Source organism: Gymnoscopelus microlampas, assembly GCF_963454915.1.
Source record: "Gymnoscopelus microlampas genome assembly, chromosome: 5".
In the NCBI taxonomy this organism is placed as follows: Eukaryota; Metazoa; Chordata; class Actinopteri; order Myctophiformes; family Myctophidae; genus Gymnoscopelus; species Gymnoscopelus microlampas.
The window spans coordinates 3,858,438-3,878,349 of record NC_139942.1 but is presented as its reverse complement, the minus strand read 5'-3'; the positions used below and the strand labels follow the sequence as shown (position 1 = coordinate 3,878,349).

Here is a 19,912-nt window from a genome sequence, read left to right as displayed (position 1 = left end):
TAATATAGGATCAACTAATGCACAACATCGCTTATTATGGTGGAAAATACTAAAACAAAGATGACCTTACATTGTATTTGCATTGTTCATTTTTGTTTTTATTTAGCATTTGCTTAAAAATGTAATGACATTAATGAAAAAAGTAATCTAAAAAATATGCCCCCCTCACGTATTAGGAGGGTAGGTATGAGTCACCAATACCAAGGACGGGTGTTTTTGATGAATCTATCATTGTGAAAATGGAGTTTGAAGCTACGATGGGTTTGTATATAGGGTGTCCGATAAAATTAATATCAAATATCGAAATACTCAATCAAGCAACATAAAAACTGTCCGGGGTGCTCACAAAAGCCTGAGTAGACGATAAAACGACCACAATCATGTTTGAAAGTGAAATATCCCTTTAACTATGGATGTTCTTTTGTTGCAACACAGATGAATCATAACCCCTTTGATTGTTGTCAGTTTGCTACTTCCATGTCCCTGCATGGGCTTACACCAGTGGTTCTCAAAGTGAGGTCCAGGGACCCTCAGGGTTCCTTGAGGGGGTTCTAAATGGACCCTTACGGGTTTGTAACTCTAAGAGTGTACACATGGAACCAAATGGACCCTTACGGGTCTGTAACTCTAAGAGTGTACAAATGGAACTAAAAGGACCCTAACGGGTCTGTAACTCTAAGAGTGTACAAATGCAACCAAATGGACCCTTACGGTTCTGTAACTCTAAGAGTTTACAAATGGAACCAATGGCCCTTACAGGTCTGTAACTCTGAGAGTGTACAAACAGAACCAAATGGACCCTTACAGGTCTATAACTGAGAGTGTACAAATGGAACCAAATGGACCCTTACAGGTCTGTAACTCTGTGAGTGTACAAATGGAACCAAATGGACCCTTGCAGGTCTGTAACTTTGAGAGTGTACAAATGGAACCAAATGGACCCTTACGGGTCTGTAACTCTGAGAGTTATGGAGGGGAAATTGAAAAGTTTGACAACCATTGGTTTACTTTACACCAACTTGACTGATATTAGTTGGGTTTATACGAGCAAACCCACCCCTCGGATCTAGCTTGTTGCGGTGTTGTGTTGTGTTGTGTTGTGTTGTGTTGTGTTGTGTTGTGTTTTGTTGTGTTGTTGGAAAACGGCCGTTTTCCGGCAACACTGTGTCAGCATCCGGATGCTGACACAGTGCAGCTCTGAGCCTCCCATTGGCTGATAAATAGTGTTGCTGGGTCCATGTGGCCACACACACACGCACACGCACGCGCGCGCGCGCGCACACACACGCACACGCACACGCACACACACACACACACACACACACACACACACACACACACACACACAGGAAAATTCTCTCTACTGATTTAGAAGGCATTTGTAGAAGGTCTTAATGGCTAAATTGGCCAGTTGAACGATGCAGTGAAATGTGTGGTGTCTTATAATGTGCTCATACAGAGGTGTGAAAACCGAGTGCTGCTCATCTCCACGGTGACGACAATGTCAGTAAGTTAATTCCTCTTTAGCGTTGAATCATGTGCTGTGGTGAAACACTAGAGCAGTTTCACTCAGTCAGCAAGAAGCTCGCAGCTCCTGACGCGCAGTCTTGGCCGCTCCGTTGCACTGGTGAGTTCACACACACTTTATTTTAAATACACAAGACAAAGCTTTGATTTTTTTATGAATACAATGCAATTTTGTCCAATCAATGGTGGGAAAAGTACTCAAATGTTTTACTCAAGTAAAAGTATCAATACTGCAATGTAGAAGCACTCTGTTACAAGTAAAAGTCTGGAATTCAAATTGTACTTGAGTAAAAGTACAAAAGTATTGGTATCAACATATACTTAAAGTACCAAAAGTAAAAGTACTAAAATGTTTGAAAATAGCAGATCTACATGCTCACTGAGCTTGTAGATTGGCTATTTAGGGCTAAAGTGGTTAATGTATGTTTTATATCTGCAAAGTAACCAGTAACTAAAGTTTTCAAATAATTGTAGTGGAGTAAAAGTACAATATGTGCCTCTGAGATCTAGTGGAGTAGAAAGTACTGAACATTGAAAATACTCCAGTAAAGTAAAAGTACCTCAACATTGTACCATTGAGTAAATGTACTTAGTTACTTTACACCACTGATGTTAATACAATATAACGTGGTTGTATTTTGTCTCCCTGCTTTTCTATTGAGACGTTTATTTTTATATATTTTTTCTCCTCTCCCCTGGCCCCCACACACATGTAAAGTGTCTTTGAGTACTTAGAAAAGTGCTATATAAATCCCAGATATTAATATTATTTAGATCATGTCAAAGGTCATGTCTCGCCTAGACACATGATCTGACACAAATTTTAGATGGTCAAGATTAAATATATCCCCTGAGCAAGTGGTTCTCAAACTTTTTCATGTCAAGGACCCCCAAATGAACACTTATTAGCCCGCGGGACCCCCATTTCAAAAGATATGCCAGGGACCCCCATAAGAGAAGTTTTTTTTACGTCTCTAGCAGTGATTCTCAACCATTTTAATTTCAAGGACCCCCAGTTTGACATGCATTAGGGCTACGGACCCCCATTTAATGGCATTTCTATCACTTGGACAGCAATTTATATTGTAAAATCTATGTCAATTTAACTCTGAGAGTGTACAAATGGAACCAAATGGACCCGTTAGGGTCCATTTGGTTCCATTTGTTCACTCTCAGAGTTACAGACCCATAAGGGTCCATTTGGTGCCTAATCTATCATTTAGCTGGGGAGCCCCTGGAACTCCCTCAAGGACCCCTGGGGGTCCCCGGACCCCTCTTTGAGAACCAATGCCCTGAGCAAGCAGGCAGGCTCTATTAGCTCAACGGTAAAACATTCAGCCCTTACGCAGGAAACCGGTTTCAAATCCAGGGTAGAAGAGGAAAGTTACAAGTACAATCTTGGAGTATTTGTTGTTGTTTTTGTTATTTTTTGCAAGCTGATGACTTTAACTCAACGCTACATTTCAAATAGTAATATTGTACGTTTGACACTACTTCCCTAGGAAGGGACTCTTGGACCCTTTAAAACTTATTTTAAATAATAGTGAAAATATCTGATCTACAAGCTCACAACACAGTGTGAATCGTTGTGAATTTCTTGTAGATGTTTTCAATATTTCTGAAAAGTTCTGACAATGTCTGTCAATTTCTGAAAATGTACTTTGTAATTTGAAAATTATATTGTCCACACTGGACATAAAAGTGTGCAAAAGTAGTGAAAATAGCTGATCTACAAGCTCACAGTGCCTTGCGCTGTGAGCTTGTAGATGTTCACTGCTTTTGAAAGATTTTGAAAACTTTTAAAAACCTTTGAATGCTTATAATGTCACCAGTGTGAAAGGGGTCAAGTGTGTGTGTGTGTGTGTGTGTGTGTGTGTGTGTGTGTGTGTGTGTGTGTGTGTGTGTGTGTGTGTGTGTGTGTGTGTGTGTGTGTGTGTGTGTGTGTGAGAGTGTGAGTGAGTGAGTGAGTGAGTGAGTGAGTGAGTGAGTGAGTGAGTGAGTGAGTGAGTGAGTGAGTGTGTGTGTGTGTGTGTGTGTGTGTGTGTGTGTGTGTGTGTGTGTGTGTGTGTGTGTGTGTGTGTGTGTGTGTGTGTGTGTGTGTGTGTGTGTGTGTGTGTGTGTCAATGACAAGTATTAACAAGAGTGTGTGACTAAATAATAACTATATAATTCTGAATAATCTTGACAATGACATTCCCAATATTTGGACCCCATGCAGGTTGACAAGCACTGGGACACATATATGTAATGCTATTTAAATCTTCATAACACAAGAAAGTTCCCCGCTTACAACTGTATTTGTTAATAAAAATCATTTTTTTAAAGCGTTACCCTAACCCCTTTGCTAAACGGTGAACATAACCCGGGGAACATAGGGTAAAATATATATAGAAAATAACATTATAATGAAACAGTGTGCCTTAAGCTGCAACTAGCAGCTTAACGTTAATATGTATGCGACAGAAAGACCAACTGACTGAGCGACAGTGCTTCCTTCGTTGTCATAGCAAGATACAAGCAACACATGTTTCAATGCACTAAATGAGTGAGCGATAACAGGAAGGAAGACTACAGTATATTATGTCATGATGAAACAGTTATAGCCAGCTGCAGCCTTCTATCCAAAGAATACACTCCCCGCAGACCCCTGTGGGCACGCATCACTCTTCCACTTTGACTAGGTCACAATTTAGCATTGAGTGGGAGGGCATCAGTCTTTTGCTCTCAGCACAAACCCCCCCACCCCCAACAAAAACTCATCGGATGTACACACATATGTAGGCGGTTTATTTCTGTTTCTATACAGCGACTTATCACCGAAAGGTTGTCACCGAACCTTTCTTGTCAACGAAAGGTGACAAGTTCACATGCCTGTAATACAATAGAATAGTCCCTAGTCCTTGGGGTGTTTTTTTTGTTTGTTTTTTTGTAACTGTATATTAGCAGATACGTGAAATGTGTCTTCCAGTAACAACTAGGAGCAGTGAGCAGCCATTCAATGGCGCGCAGGGAGCAATAGGCTCTATGCACAGCAGCCATATTATCACTTCCTTCACAGGTGTTACCAATGATACTAATGAAGGCTCTGTTCCATTTAGTCTAGCACAGTGGTTTCCACGACCCCCATAACCCTGAGAGTTACACACCTGTAAGGGGCCATTTGGAAGCCCATGAAGGTGCCTGGACCCCAACTGTAGACCCACTGGTGTAGCAGAGTGTTTCCAGTGAGCCAACATGCACAATATCAGCACCCTGACTCTGTTTGCCCATGAATGGAACAGAGCCTTCATTAGTATCATTGGTAACACCTGTCTTCATAATATGGCTGCTGTGAATAGAGCCTATTAGGGGTAAGAGTCTTGCTTATGGACTCACATCGCTGTCCTGTCCTGGCCTGGCTGCAACCGTACCTGGGACGAATAGAGCTACAGGCTTAACCAGACGGGCTCATTAACCGCTCAGCTATGGCCACCCTTAACCCGTCTGTGTCATTTTAAGATTTCTATGGCTATTAAAAAAATGGCAGATATACAAGCTCATAGCGCGGCGCCGAGTGCCGCACCATGAGCTTTTAGATCATGAAATCATGAAAATGTGTGCAAATCTTTACAAATGTCTTCTAAATCCTTTTTTTTTTTTAAACGTATGTTGCTATATCAGTGGTTCTCAATCTTATTCATGTTAAGGCAAAAACAAATTTTGTTTTTGTCCGCCGATCCCCATCAACATATGTCTTTCCAGGGACCCCCCCAGAAGCAAAGATTCGTTTGTATTCAAAAATGTCCACAAATCTTCGAGATTTTTCAAAAACAGCAGATCTGCAAGCTCGTATCGCGGCACTCGGTGCCGCGCTATGAGCTTGTAGATCTGCTATTTTTGAATAGCCCAAAGTATAAAATAGTTATAGTTATAGCTCAAATCTAAAATGACGCAAGATGTGTTTCCGGTCTTAATGGGTTAAAATATCTTGTTGCTAAACCTTGTACTTCCCCAAAAAGTAATGAAGTAGTGAAAATAGCTGATATACGAGCTTATAGACCAGTATAGGTTACGTCTTTGGTGGTTTTAACCACTTAAATCCAATATACACTGTTGTATGTCAAATAGCAGAAATACCTGATTTCTGTGACACATTGCAACATGTTATGAGCTTGTAGAATGCCATTTGCACAGAATGTTCATCTATTTTCGCCCAATGTTTGTCTGCATTTCCACCGAATATTTGAGTTGTCTAGCCCAGTGGTTTTCAGACTTTTGCAGATCTATATGTACAAGCTCACAATGCGTTGCATCTCGACGCATTGTGAGCTTGTAGATCTGCAATTTCCAAATGGCCGAAGTATATAGGCCTACTGTGTATAGGGCTGAAGTGGTTAATGTATGTTTTGTAATACTATTCAAAACCTTCAAAGTAACTAGTAACTTTTCAAATAATTGTAGTGGAGTAAAAGTACAATATTTTCCTCTGAGATGTAGTGGAGTAGAAGTGCAAGTACTGGAAATTGGAAATACTCCAGTAAAGTAAAAAATACCTCAAAATTGTACTGAAGTACAATACTTGAGTAAATGTAATTAGTTACTTTACACCACTGGTGTGAGGCTGCATGGTGAGACGCTCCCGGGCGAGTGTCCGCTGGACAAGCGGTGCCATGGAGCGCTGCCTCCGTTTCACGGCTACAATCACAGTGACAGGAGTGGTGTGACTTTTGTTGTGTCTCTGTCCTTTTCTCCTACAGGTTAAAGCCAACGTCTAACCATGGACGAATATGACATGTATGACCTGTTCAAAAACATGTCCGACTACCTCTACAACACCACAGACGACCCATCCACAGTGGAGGACAAACCCGTCCGCCACTGTCCCAAGGTCAGTGGTGTGAAGAAGTACTCACATTTCTTTTAATTGAGTAAAAATATCAATACCACCATGCGTAAGAAGCGGTCTGCTAACTCCTCATGCATCGAAGGAAGCATGAGCTCAGTTCGGGGCTCTCCCCAGGCTGGCAGAGGGAAAGCAGCGCCCAGGATTACAAGCTTATAGGCATTGGCATCAAAATGACACTTATACAGAATGTCCCATTTCGCAGGTTTCCAAATGTATAAAATCCTTTGAAAATAGCAGAGCTACAAGCCCACAAAGCGTCGTTTTGCGACGCTTTGTGAACTTAGATCGGCTATTTTCAAGTATACAGTATAGAGCTGAAGTGGTTTGTGTATGTATTGCAATTATAATCTAAATCTTCAAAATAACTAGTAATTACAATATTTGCCGCTGAGATGTAGTGGAGTTGAAGTAAAAGTATTGAAAATTACACATATCCCAGTAAAGTAAATAATACGAATAAAAAAAAATACATACATACAAAATGGTACTTGAGTAAATGTAGCCTACTTAATTACTTTCCGCCACTGTCCCCAAGGACCACGTCAACGAGTTCGGAGCCAGATTCATCCCCATCTTCTACTATGTCACCTTCCTGCTCAGTTACCTGGGCAACGGGCTGGTCCTCTTCATCATCTACAAGTTTGAGAAGCTCAGCAAGATGACCAACATCTTCCTGCTCAACCTGGTCCTCTCCAACCTCCTGTTTGCCTCCAGCCTTCCTTTCTGGGCCACCTACCATTCATCTGAGTGGATCTTTGGCAGAGGTGGGTACCAGCGTCCATTTTGACTGCTCAAGTTTTAGTCAGTGGTGGGAAAATGTACTCAAATATTTGACTTAAGTAAAAGTATCAATACTGCAATGCAGAAATACTGTTACAAGTAAAAGTCCGGTCATCAAAATTGACTTGAGTGAAAGTACAAAGGTATTGGCATCGAAATATGCTTAAAGTATCAAAAGTGGAAAGTACCCATTCTGCAGATTGTCCCATTTCACAAGTTTTCAAATAAAAAATAATTAGAAAATTGCAGATCTACAAGCTCACAATGTGTCGCATCGCGGCACATTGTGAGCTTGTAGATCTTTTTGTAATGATAATCAAAATGTACAAAGTAACTAGTAACTAAAGGTTTCAAATAATTGTAGCAGAGTAAAACATGTAATATCTGCCTCTGAGATGTACTGGAGTAGAAGCAAAAGTATTGAAAATTGGAAACGCTCCAGTAAAGTAAGGAAAATCCTCAAAAGTGTACTTAAGTACAGTACTTGAGTAAATGTACTTAGTTACTTTACACCAGTGGTTCTCAGGTTAGCAGATATACAAGTTCATAGGGCTATGAGCTTGTAGATCTGCAATTTTTTAAATATCTTTGAATATATATATATTTTTTTTAAAAGCGAAGATTTTTAACTCAAATCTTCGCTCATGGGAGTCCCTGGCACAAAACATTTTCAGATGGGGGTCCGCGGCCAAATGTATATCAATTTAGGGGTCCTTGGCATGAAAGAAAGTTGAAAACCACTTGCCTGGGACCAGACGAATCTGCGAGTAAAAAAAAATAATTGCAGTGATATAGTCTGTCTACGCCAGGCTAGAAAACCACTGCTTTGCACATGGGTAAATGTAACTAATCCTCTGGTCTTTTTGGTGCAGTGCTGTGTAAGCTGGTCAGCAGCGTGTACTTCATCGGCTTCTACAGCTCCGTGCTCTTCCTCTCTCTCATGACACTGGACCAGTACCTGGCTGTGGTTCACGCTGTGCAGGCTGCCAAGAACAGGACCAAGACCTACGCTGTCTGTGCATCGCTGGCCGTATGGGGCATTAGCATTTTAGCCAGGTACCTTACCTGTTACTTTACTGTCTTTGGTGGGTTAGGTGCAGACAGACGCGTTGCAAGGTCTCTACTAGGTTGGGGGCTTCGCTCGCGCGCGGATTTTGGCAGATTTGGGTACTTTTTTCCCTGTTTTTTGTTACTTTATTTCAGTTTTAGGGTTAGGGGTAGGGTTAGGTTAGGGTTATAGATATATAATTAAAAAAAAGTAAAACACTTTTTTTTTTTCTTGGTGGCTTTGGATAACACATTGGTAGCTATAGCCACCGAAGCCCCCACGTAACGACGCCCCTCGGTGCAGATGCAGAATTCTAAAAAAAAAAAAAAAAGTGCATTCTTATTATTGATTCATTAGGCCTACGTATGCACATTGGTGCAAACAATATAAATGTAGTATTTTGGTTGATTTTCATTTTTTTTGTCCAACCTTTTGAAAGTTTCTCCAGAAAACAAAGACTTAATAATACTTAAAAGTATGTTTTCAGCTTCACAATAAAACACACGTATTATCTTTGAAAGTGTCAAACATAAATATTGAAAAACTAATATTGTGAAAATAGCCGTTTGCGAGGCGTTGTGAGCTTGTAGATCAGCTATTTTCACAATGTTTACCTCTTTCTTGTATTATAAGACAATTTGGCCAATGTATGACCAGTTTTTATGGTATAATTTGTTTATTACTTTTGATGAAGTAATTGTCTTTTTTTCATTTAGTTTCTTTTCCTATTTTTTTTTAGGTATTAGAAAGGTCTAATACCTAATACCTACCCCCCACACACACACACACACACACACACACACACACACACACACACACACACACACACACACACACACACACACACACACACACACACACACACACACACACACACACACTGGTGGAGAGCCACTGTTCCAGTATGTCTATTCTTCTTCCACTGTCCTTAACCCATTAAGTAACTAAGAACTGGGCTAAAAAGCATTATTTTACACTTTGGGCTATTTTTTTAAATCGTGAAAATGTGTGCAAATCTTCTGAATATATATATTTTTAAAGCGAACATTTTTAACTCAAATCTTTGCTTCTGGGGGGTCCCTGGAACAACATATTTTGATGGGGCTAAAAACATATCATTGTGGGGGTCCTTGACATGAAAAAGATTGAGCACCACTGATATAGAAACATACGTTTTTCAGAAAACTGTTGAGATTTAGGAGACATGTAGAATCGGCTTCAGGTCTCAAGTTAAAACTGCATTGTGACTGTGATTGTAGTCTGAAAGAGCTGGTGCTGCAGGACGTACGTAAGGACGGTGCGGAGGGCCTGTTGTGTGAGGAGACGGGGTACTCTGAGGAGGTCATGGACCGCTGGAGACAGGTCAGATACTACTTAAGAATTGGCATTAACATTTGTTTATACAGCAGGGGTTCTCAAACAGAACAGAAGTGTTTTTTAAAAAAATGCAAGATTATTCAAAATGTGCAAAAAACTTTTTTAGATTTTTCCGAATATGTTAAAAAAGCATGTCATGTAAAAATGGATAAAATGGTTAAAATGATTGTGACGCTGTATTAACACATTTAGCTGGGGACCCCCTGGAAAACCCCCCTGTGGGGTCTCCAGAGAACCACTGGCTTTCAGTACCAACGTAAAAGTCAAACTTTTTCAAAAATAGCACAATATCTACAAGCTCACAATGTGTTCCAATATGATGCATGGTGAGTTTGTAGATCTGATATTTCTTTAATAGCTGAAGTATTAAAGGGCTAAAGTGAAAATGCATGGGGGGGGTTGGGGTCTTTGTGTGAAAGGAACTTTTTTTTGGTAATTATTATTACGGGGCCAGAGCTCTGCTCTGGAACCGTATTGTTATTGGCAGTATTCTGTCACTTCTTCTTCTTCTTCTGCCACTTTTCGCAGTTCTGGCTGAACCGTGCAGTCGCTTTTTACGAAACTCGGCCATATGGTAGATGGTCATGAAAAACGATCAAGAAATAATTCTCACAATCTTTCGTCCAAAGGTGGCGCTATAGCACTCAATTGAAAATGGCAACTTTGAACAGGTACAACTCATGCCCTGTTTGACCTACAGCCATGAAACTTGGATACACATATGCGTCTCCTCATGCTGAACAACTTTCACCCTCTGACTTTTCACCTCTGACCTTTAGATCTCCCACCATTTTGAATTATATGAAAAACAGTCATTGGCTCCTAACGAAGGCGGTCGCACTTTTCTCTCCTCCTCTCCTTCTCTCTCCTCCCGAACTCTATCTCTCCACCTCGCCTCTCTACACTGTATCCACGAACAACCTCGGGTGAAAACATGGATAATCTTATTAACTGGTCCTTAAGCGCCATAGACAAAATCTTCTCAACCCGGAAATCTGGACCGGAGGACCCCAACTGCCCCGATGGAACTCATCTAGCTGGATACATGGGGGACTCCGATTACAAATGGAGAGTTCTGTGTCTTGAGATCTTATCAGTGGAAGACATCGAAGATGTTTATAATTTCGCTCTTATGATAACAGGTTTTTTGCTGATTGGAGTGGGCATCGCACTTGTGTATCGGAAAATTGGCAAGACAGCTGCCCTGGACGGAGCTCCCAGGCTGCCGGTAATGATAGTAGAGCTGGGCAGAGCGCTGGCGACTCAGACGGGTGTGACCACTGAACTGAAACGCGACACGAACAACACTGACGAGAGAGTCCACAAGATGGACAACAAGCTGGACACCATCCTGGCATCTAACTTGGAGAGAGAGAGTCCAAGCTGGACATCAAGCTGGCATCGCTCTCTGAGAAAGAACACGTGTGGGAAAACATCAAGACATCGGTCTCGGACATGAAACGTGTCGTGGATGACATCTCAGCCAGAGGCCACATCATGGAAGTCATCGCTGAGAGAGTCACCGATCTGCGCGGTGAGATGATCACAATTAGAAACAGGCTGGATGGGCCAGCATGAAAAAGTAGATAAATTGTCTGCTTTCTAAACGGAATATGGATAATTTGGATCGATTTGGACCCCCCCCCCCTGGACTTTCCTCCAGTGGCTACAATGTGGAGAAGCCCCCCAATCCACTCACCCACCCAAGCCCCCCCCCCCCCCCCCCCCCCCCCTCACGGACACCTGTTGTTATGACTTTGGGTCGGAACCCAATCAAGGACGTCTCCCACAGCTTCACAACTCGCTGTGTTATCGCTCTGACACCAGCGAACGCTCTGACACCAGCGTACGAGATAACGGACTGGGTGAAAACACCAAGGACAAATTCCAGGCCTCCGCACATACTCACACACACACACATGTACTTTCATGAATTAACATATTCCCGCACACACACGCCTTCGCACCTGCTCCTCCCCCCCCCCCTGCTCCTCCCCCCTGGGCTCCTTTTTTTTCGCTCCCCTCACGCACTGCCCCCCCCTGAGGCAGGGCGTGAGAGTAGTGCTTTTTTGCCCATCCTACCCCCCCATTTTTTTAAAAGGCAGACTTTAAACAGGCATAAGTCATGCCTCGTTTGGCCGAAAGTCGTGAAACTTGCTTACACATGTGCCTTGACTCATGAGGAACACACGTATCGATTTGACCATTAAGCTCCGCCCTTAGATTTTCCGCAATTTTGAGCAGTTTGAAAAATACTTGTTTTTGCCAGTTCTGGCTTAACCGTGCATACGCTTTTTACGAAACTCGGCCATATGGTAGATGCTCATGAAAAACTACCAAGAAATAATTCTCACACTCATTCGTCAAAGGGTGGCGCTATAGCACTCAATTGAAAGTGCCAACTTTGAACAGGTACAACTCATGCCCTGTTTGACCTACAACCATGAAACTTCGATACACACATGCGTCTCTTCATGCCCGACAACTTTCGTGGTCTGACTTTTGACCTCTGACCTTTAGATCTCCCACCATTTTGAATTATATGAAAAACAGTCATTGGCTCCTAACTTCTGCATTTTTTCACTTATGGAAAATCCGCCGCTTTTGTTTTGTCGGCAAAGGTCCTAAGTTCCTGTGTAAAATGTTTTGTGCAGATTACTCAAAAATCCCAGGAGGAAATAGATTTTAACTATTGCAGTTTTATGAAAATTATTCATCTGCCCCTAACACATACATGCAAGACTCACATTTCTTTGAAACGTTGCAGTAATGTAGAGAGTCATTCCAAATATCACTGAAACCAATCTCACTCCAATTGGCCAAAGGGGGGCGCTATAGCAATTTTTTGAAAATGCAAACTTTAAACAGGCAAAAGTCATGCCTCGTTTGGCCGAAAGTCGTGAAACTTGCTTACGCTTGTGCCTTGACTCATGAGGAACACATCTATCGCTTTGACCAGTAAGCTCCGCCCTTAGATTGTCCGCAATTTTGAGCAGTTTGAAAAACACTTAAACCCAGGATTTTTCAGCTATTTGCGTGAAACTGTATCATCTGTGTGATCTCCTTTTTCACAGTTACTTGTCTGTTGGGCCAATGGCGTCTCCCTTAAATGAATGCCCCACAATCTCAAGGTCGCCAGTTCAAGCCTCACTTGATGCAGACTTAATTTAAGTTGAATTGCAAACGACATGACGTATCAATGAATACATGTGCAAATGGTAAAGATAACCTGAAATGCTTATTTGAGAGTACGTTTTTTCAACATATGACATACTTCATTCTGAAAATAGCTGATCTACAATCTCACAACCTTTCATGGTTTGTGAGCTTGTAGACCGGCTACTTTCACTAGATGTACAATTTCTTCATTGGTAAATGGTTTGTGAACGAGTGATCTTAGTGTTAGTGAAACAGGGGCTTGGTTCATGAAAGAAGGCAAGAGTTTATGATCTTCAACAGACAATATCAGTCTGGACAAAGCTATAGCACTATAGGTAGTGTTGCAGCCTATTAGTCTGAAGGTTGAGAGTTCGAATCCTGTTAATGGCAGTAGGTTGAGATGTCCAATCAAACCATTATGTTTCCATCTCTCTCTCTCATCAATCTATTGTTTCCATGTCACTCTCTCTCTCTTCAATCTATTCCGTTTCCATGTCTCTCTCTCTCTCTCTATTCACTGGCCCCGTATTATCGCTGCTTGCAGCTATATTTATTATTATTTTTTACATTAACCACCTAAACCCTACTAGCATCCCTATTCTGTGGGGAACATTGCAGATCTACAAGCTCACAGTGTTGTGCGCTTGTAGATCAGCTATTTTTAGGTAGTATATATATATATATATATATATATATATATATATATATATATATATATACATATATATATATATATACATATATATATATATATATATATATATATATATATATATATATATATATATATATATATATATATATATATATATATATATATATATATATATATATATATATATATATATATATATATAATATGGGTAATATTTGACAATTTGGCCAATGTGGCTAATTGAACAATCTTGAATGTTTGAGAACTAGGCTACTTATAGGCTCTATGCACAGCAGCCACAGAAAAATTGGGCCTCTTCTGACTTCCTTCAGGTGTTACCAATGATACTAATGAAGGCTCTGTTCCATTCTGGTCAAACAGAGTCAGGGTGCTGATATTGTGCATGTTGGCTCACTAGAAATATTAGTGGGTCTCAAAGTGTGGTCCAGGGACCCTCATGGTTCCTTGAGAGGGTGTAACTCTGAGAGTTATGGGGGTCCTTGAAATTAAAAAGTTTGAGAACCACTGTGCTACACTAAATGGAACAGAAAATGCATTAGTGTCATTGGTAACACCTGTGAAGGAAGCAAGGTAGGGGCCCAATATGGCTGCTGTGCATAGAGCCTATTTAGAAGGCATTTGTAGAATCGGCCTCAGGTCTTAAGCAAATCCTATGCATGGGGACCCACCCAAAATCATTTGGGGGACCCCCATAGTGTGTTAACCTCCTGTACTAAATAGTAACAGTTCCTCTCCATCCCCTGCAGGCGACTTATTACCAACAGTTCCTGGTGTTCTTCCTGCTTCCTCTCTGCATGCTGATGTTCTGCTACGTCAGCATCACTGTCCGCATCATGTCCACAAGGATGAAGGAGAAGTGTCGCTCCATCAAGGTTGTTACAGTTATTTCTTTATATTGTTTTGACAAAAAAATATATATATCCAATTTCAGTTAGTTTTAATTGTTTTTTAAAAGGGGCTTGGCTAGTTCAGTAAAGTTTTGGTTTAGTTACAGTTAGCTAGGTTTTTTTGTAGGCCTACAGCTTTTATTTTAATTTTATTTTTGTTCACTGAAATATTTGTTTTCAATTCTAATCGTGGTTAACTTTTGACGTAACCATAACAACCCTGTGCTCCATCCAGCTCATCTTCATCATCGTCTTCACCTACTTTGCCTGCTGGACGCCCTACAACACGGTCATCCTCCTGCAGGCCATTAGAATCTCTACGGTTACCAACAACACTGTGTCGTGCAGAGAGTCAGACACACTGGGCTACTATCTGTACGTGACACGCAACGTGGCCTACCTCTACTGCTGTATCAGCCCAGTGTTCTACACTTTCATGGGTAAGAACACTACCAAGTACATTTACTCGTGTACTGCACTTTTACTTTACTTACATGTACATTTTCTCAATGCTTTATACTTAACTCATTCACTGCCAGATTTATTTCTGGCTGTGTTGGCCCACTGCCAACATTTTTTGTATTTTTTTAAACTTTCAACAGGGCACAAAAAAATGATATTAATTATGATCGCGAGTCCAATCGTTTGTAAAGACACAGGATATCTGTGCACGTCGCCCAGACAGCAAACATTCCGATCGGCTCGGAGCCCTTCTCATGCAGCCCGTGTAAACACGACATTTCTTTTCAAAATTGGACGGTTCACTTACTTTTTCGGCTCGCCACAGAAAATGTACATCCCTTATGATCGCGTGTCCAACTGTTTGTAGACACACACAAGCTCATAGCGTGGCACAGAGTGCCGCGCTATGAGCTTGTAGATCTGCTATTTTTGAAAATGTCTGGAAACGTGTGCAACTCTTTGAATATATATATGTTTTAAAAGCGAAACATTTTTACTCAAATCTTTGCTTCTGGGGATTCTACAAATGTCTTCTAAATTCTAACATTTTTTACATTTTTGTATTTATGTTGCAATAATATCAGTGGTTCTCAAACATTTTCATGTCCAGGACCCCCAACACGACAATGTATTTGGCCACAGACCCGCATCTCAACATATGTTGTTCCAGGGACCCCCAGAAGCAAAGATTTGAGTTACAAATATTCATGATTTTTCAAAAATAGCAGATCTACAAGCTCATAGCGTGGCACTCGGTGCCACGCTATGAGCTTGTACAATCGGATATTTTCTAAAGATGAACTATAGAAAGAATACATTTGAAATGGGATATTCTGTATAATGAGCCAATACTTTTTCTTTACTTTCTCTCAAGTCAAATTATAAATACCGGACAATTACATTACAGTGTGCAGTGCTACTATTACTTAAGTATCTTCTCCCCCCACTGTTTGTAGGTAAGAAGTTCCAGAGCCACTTCAGGAGGCTGCTGGCCAAGAAGATCCCCTGTCTGAGACGACACATGAGCCTCAGCAGCCAGAGCAGCAGGTCCACCTCGCAGAAGACCCCCCATACCACCTGTGACCTTTGAAGACCGCCCATATATACCACCTTGTGACCTGTGAAGAGTCATTTATACTTTCTATATCAGTGGTTCTCAAACTTTTTCATGTCAAGGACCCCCAAAATTATGTATTTGGCCACGGACCCCCATCCCAAAATATTTTGTTCCAGGGACCCCCAGAAGCAAAGATTTGAGTTACAAATGTTCGCTTTAAATATATATATATATATGTTCAAAGATCTGCACAAGTTTTTCAAAAATAGCAGATCTACTATTTTTGCCAAATTATAAAATATGGTTAAAGCGGTTAAAGGGATTGTGACACTATATTAACTACTTTTGCTGGGGACCCCCTGGTATCCCTCCAAGGACCCCTGGGGGTCCCCGTATACCCCACTTTGAGAACCAGTGCTCTAGAGCCCCCCCCCCCCCCCACAATTATCCCATTTTTCTTCTTTTCCACAGTATAAATATTGTGAAAATTGCTAATTTACAAGCTGTGAGCAAGTAGATCGGCTATTTTCAAGAGAATTTGGACGATGTTTGAGATTTTTTTCTAGTATAGTTTGTCGATAACTTTTGACACAGTAATGGTCTAATTTTGTATTTCATTTTTTTCTGACCTAACTTAGCTCATGTCATTTGGCATCTCTATCCAATATCTATTTTGATTATACCTGGATATATTCTGAGCATTTCCATAGGCTACTAAATTGTTTGTTGTTAAAGGGGTGGTGCCATGGTCTTGCACTTTTTCTGTTTTTCATGTGTCTATGAGGTTGATAGAACTTCATTAAGCCCCCTGGTGGTGTTTTTATGGTGTTTTATGTCTTCTCTGACCATTTTGAGTTTCTACCTGGAGGCTGAAACCTTGAGGGTCAAACGTGCCAATAGAAAAACAGCGCGTTAGTGACATAGTAAAAACATCCCCTCCCCCTCATTATCATAACACAACAGGTGTGGGCATGAGGACGAGGAGGGACTAGGACAGGTGGGTGGTGCTAATGTGGTGGAGGAGGTGCTAAGGTGAGAACCAGGTATACTTAATGAACTGGAGGCGTGTCCACATAAAAACATAATTTTAACACTTTCTGTACACTTTTTTGAAAAAATCTTCCTACTAATATAACCATAATACCCTGATGATTATGTTTTAGGGGGGGGGGGGAATCACTGAAAATCACGGCACCCGGTCTTTAAGTATTTTTTGAGAACGAGAGTAATCTGTCAGCAGGTCGGACAAGATACGCTGAAGTCAAACAAATCTCTCTTTCTCAACAAATACTCATCGCAAAAAAGGATCAACTTAGTATGGAAATGCTAAGAATATTTCCAGGATGTCACAAATTGAATTGAAACAAAATATTGGATACTACCGTCAAAAGATATTAAGCTAATGGCGTGGCTGACACACTTGTCGGTCTGGTGTATTAGGCCACGTACCATAATTTGATACTTTTTTATTTGTATTTCTGGGACTCCATTCTACACTACAATGTAACTCTGAAAGCATTAGAATAATACAAGCATAGGATAAGACAACCATTTTATAATAAAACCTAAAACAAAGAATGAGTCAATCATTTACAATGAATAATAAAAGTAAGATACATTCTGACCTTTTTTTCCCCCTTCCTTTTTTATTTTTTTATTTATTTTGGGGGGGGGGGTAGCGTTATGCTCATCAAACAAGAATGATTGTGGGATCGCTTTAGCGATCACACTAATGTTATCTTCACTAGTTATTATTATTATTATTATTATTATTATTATTATTATTATTATTATTATTATTATTATTATTCCGCCTATATGTTTTTTGACGGCTAACTAGTCCTTCATACCTTTAGCTAGAAACTTCGTGCATTGGTCAAGCTTCAGGTGACATCACAATATGTACTATAAATAGATAGTGGGATCTTAGCGATCACACACTGTTTCTTCAGGAACAGTACTTTCTAGTTAATAATGTTGTTGTTTTTTAACTCAATATCTTGCCGTTGTTAAAATAAGTGTTAAATAGCTTTACATTGTGAAAGTGATCATCACCATAGACTGTTTGTTCAGTAACAGGGGTCTCCCAATCTCTCGATCTCTTTAATAAACAGAAAACAGAAAGAAAGAAAGATAAAAGAAAGAAAGAAAGCTTTTTTGAAATGACCAAACCTGGTCACATGGTAGGCAGGTTTATGAACTGTCCACAGCCCTCCTTTGAGACACAGAGTGAGTAGACAGAAATGGTCTTCTTAAATCTTATAATGAACAACGAATGGGTGAAGTGGTCCTTTAATAATGACTTGTGATAGTCATACAGTTTGGGTAAATCTTCCCATAATTCATGTATTACTTACTGAGCTACAAGCGCCCTCTGCTGGCAAAACTGGAGTCGTTCCTCACTCCCTCCCTTTGGACTCTCTTGGCAACTAATGTTGGTCCCTTAACCCATTATCTGTGTCATGTTTAGATGTCTTTGCCTATTCAAAATAGCAGATATACAAGCTCATAAGTGCCACTCTATGAGCTTGTAGATCTGCTGTTTATTTAGAAAAATCATGAAAATGTGTGCAAATCTTATATTCTTAACTAAAATCTTTGCTTCTGGGGATTCTACTAATGTCTTCTAATGTCTCACAGTTTTCTGAAAACCGTATGTAGTAACTAAAGTTTTCAAATAATTGCAGTGGTTCTCAAACCTTTTCATGTCAAGGACCCCCAAAATATTGCGTTCCAGGGACCGTCAAAAGCAAAGATTTGAGTTACAAATGTTGGGTTTAAAAATGTATACACTGTATATTGAAATATCTGCACAAATTGTCATGATTTTTCAAAAATAGCTGATCTACAAGCTCATAGCGCGGCACTCGGTGCCGCGCTATGAGCTTGTATATCTGCTATTTTTGAATAGCCAAAGTATAAAATAATGGCTATAGATAGATAGATAATTTTATTTCTGTGTCCTGCACACAAAGTTCCCAACCCTCATGGGTTATAAGACACCATTTTACATTTATAACATGTTTTACAATGTATTCACGTAGTACATTCAGTTACATCTCAGAATTATACAGAGTGTTCTGTCTTCTCTCCCAAGCTTGACAAATAAAATCTGCAACAACAAAAGCTCCTTTAACAAAACATATCTCAAATTTTTCATAATCATCTAACTCAAGGAAATTTCCACAAATAGAAGACATCTTATTAACAAATACCTCTCTTATATCATCATACTTTGAGCAATAAAACAAAAAGTGTACCTCATTTTCAATTTCCCCACGTTCACAAAACAGACAATATCGCTTCCTCTGGAGTGGCATTAAACCTGCCAGTCTCCAGGGCTAATGGTAGTGTTCCTGACTGTATTTGTGCACATAGGGATCGCTGTCTTTTAGTGGAGGTGCTAAGCAACATTTGACTTCAAGTCATGATACAAAGGTCCCCTTTGGTGTGGAAGTACCTTAGGGCCATTGAAAAAGAATTATCCAAAGAGACGAGTTAGATCACCCTTCTTTTTTTTTTTATAGGCGTTTTTAAAAATGGCCGCCGACAATTAACCACTATTACACCAGACCCCATATCTTTGCTTCTGTTAGAGCTATAATAATAATATTGGTGTCAAAGTGTACATTTTTGGGGTCAAGGAATTCAATTAAATAGGTTTCAATGCAAAAAAACGAATACTTCATTAATTGCCATGACAGCGGGGGGTAAAATATGCAAACTTCATTAAAAAAATACGTTTTAACAGGGTAACTTAACCCCACCCCCTCTAAAACTTGTATTTACTTTTCCCTTTGTCATGGAAGTACCATAGGGCCATAGGAAAAAAAATATCCAAAGAGACAAGTTTGATCACCCTTCATTTTCTTTATATAGGCGTTTTTAAAAAAAGGCTGACGACAATTAACCACTATTATATCAGACCCCATATCTTTGCTTCTGTTAGAGCTATAGTAATAATATTGGTGTCAAATTGTACATTTTTGGGGTTGAGGAATTCAATTAAATAGGTTTCAATGTAAAATACCCAATGCTTTACTAATTGCCATGA

The 19,912-nt window shown here is 40.2% G+C and overlaps 2 protein-coding genes across 2 annotated transcripts in view; both read left to right on the top strand.

Moving 5' to 3' along the window:
• LOC311044834 (immunoglobulin-like and fibronectin type III domain-containing protein 1) overlaps nt 1-6,281 on the top strand; it is a gene marked incomplete at both ends in the record, with an annotated part of 39,822 nt that extends 33,541 nt beyond the window's left edge. The window contains one exon of the mRNA XM_084056650.1: nt 6,264-6,281. Within this exon, the coding sequence (XP_083912776.1) occupies nt 6,264-6,281 (18 nt within the window). The remainder of the gene's footprint in view (nt 1-6,263) is intronic.
• On the top strand, nt 1,555-16,130 carry LOC311045273 (C-C chemokine receptor type 3-like). Its single transcript, XM_084057083.1, has 8 exons — nt 1,555-1,627; nt 6,264-6,394; nt 6,948-7,176; nt 8,065-8,248; nt 9,500-9,602; nt 14,199-14,324; nt 14,575-14,779; nt 15,758-16,130. The coding sequence occupies exons 2-8, from the start codon at nt 6,284-6,286 to the stop codon at nt 15,889-15,891; spliced, it is 1,092 nt and encodes a 363-aa protein (XP_083913209.1). The 5' UTR covers nt 1,555-1,627; nt 6,264-6,283; the 3' UTR covers nt 15,892-16,130.
• Nucleotides 16,131-19,912: the final 3,782 nt, after the last annotated feature.